The following is an 8511-nucleotide window of genomic DNA, read 5'->3' as shown; positions in this document are numbered from 1 at the left end:
GTGACACTGAACCGAAACAGTTACGGTAAATGCCCAGCCATGAAACCAAAACCATTATCGAAAAAGGCTTCTAAAAGGAGAATCTTAGAGTGGGGTGAAACAGTGATGAGAGTGAAGTACAACAGTTAAATTGCGGCTGGAAAACCAAAACAAGCTAGAAGATGCTAAAAGGTTCTGTAGACCAGTGGGAGCAGTCTCTGTATGAACAACTTCTTACAGCTAGGACTGTAACCCCATTACACATGCTAATGTTGCCCTGTGTGTGAACAACAGATTTCCAATAAGCATTATTCAAATTACGACAAAGCAAAAGGATTCAACATTTTCATTTTTGTTTGTTTTTTTTATTTTTGCAAATAGGAAAATAGCATTTCTGGTATTCAAAAAAAAAAAAAAAGAAAAAAAAAAGAAAAAGGAAATACAGCCTGCTTCCAACCAGATACACGGGCAGGGCTGAGAGAGAAACAGAGAGAACAGGATGATGATTAGGGAATACAGGTCTGGATGTAGGTCAGTACAAGCAGCCTGGGGAGGCTCAGACACAAAGACCGCGCTGGTTCAGACAGATAAACACGTCTGCCCGTCTGTCTGCTTTGAACGGGTTTCTACATTACTAAGCATGGGTGTTTTTTAAGGAATAAAACCTAGTGTATCCATAATGCTACGAGATAAAGATATGAGGGTGATTGCTATGTAAATGACTGTGCACTGCTACATGCAAAAGTGCTCTACTTTCTTAGTTCATCCAAAAGCACCAATGTTGCTTGAGCTAAGTTAAGATTGCCAGTAGCCTACAGTTTGTGGTAGTAAGTGTCCGCTGGTTCAACAGAGAACAATCCAGTTATGTGAAGCGTTCAGTTATAGAGTCTCTTCGTGTGAAGCACTGGTAGGTTAACAAGCACCAAAGTGTTGAGATCAAATGATAATAGCGACTGCACAGCAGAGTGCAGTTTAACCTTCCCTCAAAAATATGCTTTTTTTTTCTTTTCTTTTTTTGTGTGTGTGTGTGGGGGGGGGGGTCATTTTACAGTTCTGATACATTTTTATGGAACTGCCATAAGAGCACAATAACTGTTTCTCACTTTCCACAAACACAAGTGCACTTGAGACCAGCAGATTCAGCTTAATGGTTTGTGAACGGGTAGAGTGGGACTCCAAATCCCAGACCATAATCAGTCTGACATTCCACAGATTGATCACGCTACAATCAAACTCACATAACAGACCAAAAAAAATCTCTCCAGAAACACGACTGAATAGCTTAATGCACTGATTGAAAATCCTCTTTGATAAAAAAAAAAAAAAAAACATCTATATATAAAGGCTACAAGCTGTACATGTGTTATCTTTGTCCTTTATGTTCAGTACACATTATATTGAGTATGCTAATACAGAAGATTGAATAGATGTTAGCTGCCTTTCCAGCTGTTTAAAGTATTAGCTTTTCCTGTTGCTATAACCAACAGAAAAAAAAAATGTTTACAGTAACTGCTACTGTAAATAAGAAAGAGCAGCACTTTTGAACCACTGAGCACTTTTGAACCATTGAGCCTAAGTACGAGTCATTTTCTAGGCCACTGAAGTCGGCTGCAAATGATTTTCAAGAGAATTTCAGAGAACAAACAGCTTATAAACTGTCATGCACCGAGGGTGTCGTTTTCATGCTCTCACAGAGACAGAACAGGGATTTCTGGTTTGGCAACCCCCCCGCTCAGAATCACAGTTAAATAAGAGCAGTCATATGATAACAGTACAACAGCAGGATCAAGTGAGGTTTCGTGATATGGACAAAAGGCATCGATAGAGATTAGGGCATACTGGGGCTGACAGAAAGGCATACGAGTCAAAACAGGGAGGATTACGGCTGGACGAATGTGATAAAGGCCAGGTTTGGATCATAATATAACAGAGGCTTAGGGAGAATTTCTCAGCTCGGCTGAATTGTGAAACAAAGCCACAAGTTTAGTATGACTGAATCAATGTCCCAGCAGAGTCATACCGTTCATTCAGAGTGAAGCACAACTCTGAAAATCCAAGTGCTTGGAGACGACTTCTGCTGCTTTCACCAGAATGTCACCCCACGGAGACGGCTGTCACGCTCCTCCATGTGAATCGTGTCCATCGCAAGCCTTATGATTAGATCGCATGGCATGTATGTGACGCCGAAGGGGTAAAAATTTAACACTTTAACAATGTACAAAAAACCTTGGGAAGCTTTATCCGTGTGGACCCTGAAGTTTTGGCTTTGAGAAAGACGGGCGAATGCAAAAGTAGAAAGGAGATAATAATATAATTACAAACGCTCCCACTCCCATTACTGTAACCTGCCCAACACCACCTACTTTTCAACAGCACCTGGTAGCTTGGTAACAGGAGCAGCAGCGCAAGCAGTGGTTGCATCTCTGTGAGACTGTCTCCTGTTATGCGTTTTGTTTTATGTGTAAATGTATGTGTGTGTGTGTGTGTGTGTGTGTGTGTGTGTGTGTGTGTGTGTGTGTAAGCCAGGAAATCCACTTTCAGCTGAGTTTTTCCTGAGGTGGCTGTTAGCTCAGTATAAGACAAGCTGCTCAGATGGAACAGTGAAAAGTAAACAGCAGGGAGGAGAGAAAATAAGGAAACCATGAGGGTGAAACAGCAGTCAGCTCTCAAGATTTTTTTTCTGAAAGTTCTGATCGTGAAGCACCAAAAGTCCTGAGGGAGACCCGGACCCCACCCTGGACAAAGCCAGCCCAGCCAGGCAGGCAGGCAGGCAGGCAGGCAGGCAGGTAGGCAGGGTGGGTGGGTGCGTGGGAGGGAGGGTGCAGGGCAGGATTTATGCCAGCTGAAGGTGTCACACGGTAGCCCTGATAATCCTGCTGGGCCTGGAGCTGCGGTGGACTTTCGTGTGTTTGGATAAGTGGTCACTGCGGGCAAACTTCTTTTCACACAGCGAGCACTCGTAGGGCTTGATGCCGGAGTGAGAGCGGCGGTGGCGGGACAGTTCGTCTGATCGGGAGAACCTGGTGACACAAGAGCAGATGTAAGGACGTTTGAGGAGCACAGTTACTATGATATGCTTCAAGTTTTTCAAATTAGCCCACTAGCTAATATATCCATTATGTGATAAGAAGACAGGCACCAAATTAGTCCATGTCCCCTGCATGTGGTGAGTCTGGTGTTTATGGGCATAGACAGGAGTTTTATACCCACAGAAAGAATACAGCTCTTGGGCTCAGACTTTTTGCAGACCCCTTCAATCACTATGTTTTACCCTACTAGACTACAACTGCAGAATCAGGCCTCATTTACTATATATATTTACTTGCAGCAATAGTATTTTTATGCACTATACAAGACCAACAGAAGCCCCACAATTGTATGGAAAATGTGTTCATTGCATGTACAGTAAGAGTCCTACAATGCAATGCATGCACCGATGGATGAGTAAAATACAGCTACCAGACACCAAATCCATGATGATGATTCATAAGTGCCTGGGAACTAGGGCAGCATGATATGCAAAAAAAAAAAAAAAAAAAATCATATTGAGATTCTTTTGGCAGATATTGCGATTTCAGTTGGAATAATATTTTTTTCATTTTCACTGAAAAAAATATAAAAATGATGATGATGTGATTTTTGTTGGGTCTTAAGTGGCCAAACAAACAACGTCTGGAGAATATGATTTGTAGCCTCTGTAGCACCACAACGCTTATGGTGCTAACAATAGACAACACCTTTACTTTTATCAAAAAAAAACTGCAGCTCCTGTGATTTGGATATTGCACTCGGCCATATTGTGATTTTGATTATATTTTGATTCTTTGTGGAGCTATGCTTTTTACACAAATGACAGAACTGACCCACACTGATCGACACTGGCAGAGAAGGAGATGGGTGACGACAGACTGAGGAGGCTAAAAATCACTACTCACAAAACAAATACATGACTGCTCGGGTAAAACTGTTCCAATTTGCACCGTTTAGTTCAAAATAAAATGTTTTGAAATGTATGAATCAAATACTACTTTTTACCTTCTGTCTTTTTTTATCATTATTCATCCCTCTTATGCTGGGTAATGTTAAGTGATGGGTATGTTCAATGGTAAATGGACTGCATTTGTATGGCCTTTTCTAGTGTTGTCAACTCACCACTCAAAGTGTTTTACACCATAAACCACACTCATTTTCTTCTAACACACACACACACACTCATACAGCACTTTCTTCTAACACACACACACACACACACACACACACACACACACACACACACAGCACTTTCTTCTAACACAAATATTGACTGTTGTCACACACAATACAGAATGTGGAGATGTTATCATGGGCTGGAAAACTGTGACAGGCCTTTTTCAAAGATCTGATTGACTAAACAATAAACTGAAACTGAAAATGAACAGATAATTTAAACTACTAATAGTTGGGGTTGGGGCTCATCCACACTGAGATGAGACCATCGACACAGAAGGAACACACATTCGTTTGGCACGAAGTTTGAACGTGGCTCAAGTTTTGGTGCAACTCGATGTCACATCATCCAGCAAGGCACCGAGTTGGATAAACAAGTAGGCGCACATTCCTGTTGGATTACTATCGCTGAGACAGTGAATAAGATGATTGTCACTGTGATCTTTTTTTAGACTTCCTCATTGTATTATAAACCGCTGAGCATCTGATAAGCCTTCAAACTCATAGATCTGTTACTCAAACTGGTTTCATTCATTTCACTGGTACCTGAAGCAAAACAACTCAGAGGGCAGCCCCTGCCATCAACCAGTGGGGACACCCACTGGTTTAATCTTGACCTTAGAGGTGGGTGATCTGACCGTCGTATATTGTGGACGGTCTTACTTTACCATGTGATCTACTTTTCAGATGAATTGAACAGATCGTGCCATTAAAAAGGTGCTACATCTACATATTTCATTTTTCATGTTCAGTCGTAGCTAACCAGCCCATCATTAAACAGCTAGCCCGCTAATTGCAGCTGGAGACGGCACTCCTTGTTCCTCTTTGCAACCTTGCCGAGCTTAGTGTAGCCGCACATGTACCAACAGGAACTACCGTCACCAGCTGCAGTCCAAGACAGTGGAGTTGCCATCCGTCCGTGGGCTGTCAAAGTCAGGACTTTCAGAATAAAATCAGAGCGGGAACAGGATGCAGACATTTGTGAGTTGGGCCTTTGAGTTGAAGTGACAGGCTTTGTGTTCAGGCAGCCATATGCATGACGAGTCAGACTTGGGTTTCAGATCGTGGATAGCGATTCTACCTAAGAAGATTGATCTTGATCTTTTGGCTGGATCGCCCACCCCTGCTTGATTTTAAACTCTTAAACATTCTGTCACATACCTCCAGCCACACTCAGGCCAGCTGCACGTGTAGGGCTTCTCTCCTGTGTGCCGGCGGAAGTGAGCTTTCAGATGGCTGCTTTTGGTGTACATCTTCCCACAGCCTGGGTGGGAGCACTTATGGACCCTCTCTGTAGGTGGAACTCTGGTCACACGGGGGGCGATGGCCTTCAACAGACCGCTGCCCTGGACCCCGACCCCAGTCACACCTGTTATCTCTACAGTCCTCATTGTGATGGGCAGAGGCGCAATCTTCACGTACTTCTGGTCAGCTGACTTGGCATCTCCACTGTTTAGTGATAAAAATGTGGTGGAGGTGGAGGGCACCTGGGGGGTCAGTAGGGTGAGATTTTGTCCTGTAGCACCCTGGAGCCCCATGACGAGATGAGTGAGCCAAATGCCGTTTTGTGACCCAGGAGGAGAGCCTGCCGGGGGCTGAGGCTGGGCCAGAGGGAGCGGCTGGAGCTGGAGAACCAGCGGAGCGCCCAGGAGCACTGGGGGGGTTACAGTGGATGGTGAGGGGGTTGCTTGGGCAGAAGGGGAAGGGTCAGCTGGGCTGGGACTGTTCTGCTCATTATGGGGGGTGTTTGGGCTGGAAGAGCAATGGGAAGCACTAGTCCCTGGGTCACTGCAAGTGTCTGAGGAAGAGGCCTGGGGCGCACTGGAGGATGGAGAGTCACTGGTGCTGCATGGGAGAGGGGAAGCCTCCTCTTTTGGGGCCACTAGCCCCTCTTTGACTAGTTCCATCTTTTCCCTCAAGAACTCCTCTATGTCCTCCAAGGTCGGGGAGAACGGGGAGGAGGGATGGAAAGGGAAATCTGGCAGCTTTGGCTCCTGACTCGCAGGCTCCTCTTCTCCTGCTGCTCCTAGAAAAATATGCAGACGCGCCCCATCGTCCTCGTCTTCTTCCTCCTCCTCATCCTCCTCCTCCTCCTCCTCCTCCTCTCCGGGGCTGGAGCTGTGCATAGCCCCCAAGTCCCCTGCCTCGGGGCTGTCGCAGGAGGCTAAACTGCCCCGTTCGCTGCAGGCTCCGTCTCCCAGGCTGAGGGAGAAGAGGCTGCTGCTGCTGCTGTCCCTGAACAGGTCATTCTCCAGACTCAGTGTTCTGCTGCTGAGAGACACCATTGATCCAGGCTGAACACAGGAGAGAGGATGTTGAGGAAATTCTACCGAGAGGAATCACAAGAACCTGCAGAGGAAACATGGAGACAGGATTTTATTACCCAGCAGAAATGAGTTATCTCAATTCCCAGATTCCTTTTTTGAGCTTGTAGTTTGAGCTGGCTCAGGTGAGCCCTGAACCAGCCCTTAGTTGTGCTGCTACAGGCCTACTGCTGGGGATCTCCCATGATGCACTGAGCACTTCTTCCTTCTCTCTCCATGCATTTACATGACATTACTGCATATCATTAACTTTGCATTTTCTCTCTCCTGTAGTTTGTGCTTCTCTCTCTGTCTCTCTCTCTCTCTCCTCATTCTGCAGGTGTCTCTGACTCTGGAGCTGCAGGATCCAGATCTGACACTACAACACTCATTATTATTATTATTATTATTATTGATTGGTAGTGCTATCATTGCTGCTGTTCTTACTGATGACACCATTACAACTATGGGAACCACTATTATTATTTTCAGTCCAAACAGCTGTTCCTGGTCTCTCTCTCTTCTCTCTCTCCCTCCTCTTTCAGTAGGCCTTCTGCCTCGACCCACCCTGAGTCTGGTTCTGTTGGAGGGTCCTTCCTGTTAAAGGGAGATTTTCCTCTCCACTGTCACCACATGCTGCTCATAGTTGGAGCTGTTGCGTTTCTCTCTATAATATTGTAAGGTCTTGAGATAATATATGTTGTGATTTGGTGCTATACAAATAAAATTGAATTGAAATTTACATATATTTCAGAAGTAAATCTATCCCACAGGAAACTGGTTCACCTGGTTCTTAGAGACTTCATTTTTAACCTTGTTTTTTTTAACTTAATTTTGCTGCATCGTATTTTATTACTTGTCAGATTGTGACACCTTTCCATTTTTCCACTTTTAGACAAAGTAAAGTGAAGTTCCATTCACTTCTAAAGCATTAACTAGTGCTAGGTGATATGGTTGAATACTGGCAACACAGATTACTACATATAACAAATATAAGACAAATCATGTACGAAATAACCAGATTTATGCTCAATACAACGAACTGTGTTCCACTGTTATGTTTTCAGACTCACGCATGTCAAACCATAAATAACTCATTTTCTTATAACTAATAAATGCTCAGAATAACACAATACGCTCATACCTCTACTATATCTTGATACATGATAACTTTGAATCATTGCACAGTCCTACCATGAACTCAAGTTTCAGATTTGATCTTTTACTTAAAGTCATCTGCCAGTGTGCACACATCAGGAGAAAATGTGGATTTAGTGCCTTGCTCAGGGACACTTCAACAGGAAGAGCTGGTGATCTAAACACCAACCTTAAGATTAATGGCCAACCAGCCATGCACAGGTTACCCCTGTTTGAGGGCCCCTGGAAGAAAGTTTGCACTTGGGCCCCTGCTGAGCCATGTATATAGATCCTGCCAAAATAAGGTAATAACACAAGACCGGCCTTGGTTGACATTGCACATTCTTTAACTAATAATTAGCACTTGTCTGAGTTGTAATCATACAAATATGTATTTTACCTGGGGCAGCAGCAAAAGCTATAAGAAAAACATATATATGATAAATATTTGACTGCGCACATTTCTAGTATGTAAAAAGTTAAACTTAAATTAGCTAGGGCCCCCGGGAGTTTTTCTCGGTCCTCTATGAAGCCTGCAGATGCTACATTTGAGTCCAAACAGACAGCGCTCACAGTGGGGAGATAATCCCCTTTTGCTTATGTAAAGGATGTTTGTTGCTGCTGTCACACCGTCAGGCACATGTTGCAGCAGGGCCTCGGACTTGACACAGGGCAAGAACACGGCGCTGTAAAAAAAAAAAAAAAAAAAAAAAAAACCCAAAAAAAAAAAAAAAAAAAAACACGTATCACACTGACGCGCCCAGAACCATATGGTGAGCAAAACTCACCCCGAGGAAACAATCGGCCCGTGAACGCGTCTAAAACATTATGTAAAGGAGGAGCGGTCGACAACATGGCAATCCGCCTGGGTGCAACTGCGCCTGCA

General features: G+C 44.1%; 1 protein-coding gene across 1 annotated transcript; it reads right to left on the bottom strand.

The window, feature by feature from the left end:
* Positions 1 to 2799: 2799 nt before the first annotated feature.
* Positions 2800 to 6470, bottom strand: LOC111221914 (Krueppel-like factor 15). Its single transcript, XM_022745508.1, has 2 exons — positions 5347 to 6470; positions 2800 to 2999 (listed from the first exon to the last, which is right to left on the bottom strand). Exons 1-2 carry the CDS (start codon positions 6468 to 6470, stop codon positions 2831 to 2833), a joined length of 1293 nt encoding a protein of 430 aa, XP_022601229.1. The 3' UTR covers positions 2800 to 2830.
* Positions 6471 to 8511: the final 2041 nt, after the last annotated feature.

This window comes from Seriola dumerili, unplaced genomic scaffold (genome assembly GCF_002260705.1).
Source record: "Seriola dumerili isolate Sdu_G_001 unplaced genomic scaffold, Sdu_1.0 BDQW01000088.1, whole genome shotgun sequence".
Classification (NCBI taxonomy): domain Eukaryota; kingdom Metazoa; phylum Chordata; class Actinopteri; order Carangiformes; family Carangidae; genus Seriola; species Seriola dumerili.
The sequence above is the reverse complement of the archived record's forward strand: the minus strand, read 5'-3'. Positions and strand labels throughout refer to the sequence as shown.

What these genes read in the sequence shown, in the direction of transcription:
- LOC111221914 (XM_022745508.1), bottom strand. Translation starts at nt 6,470, where the DNA reads ATGGTGTCTCTCAGCAGCAGAACACTGAGTCTGGAGAATGACCTGTTC. An exon ending in TGGCCTGAGTGTGGCTGGAG is followed by an intron (nt 3,000 to 5,346) that starts GTATGTGACAGA and finishes TTGTGTCACCAG; the next exon opens with GTTCTCCCGATCAGACGAAC.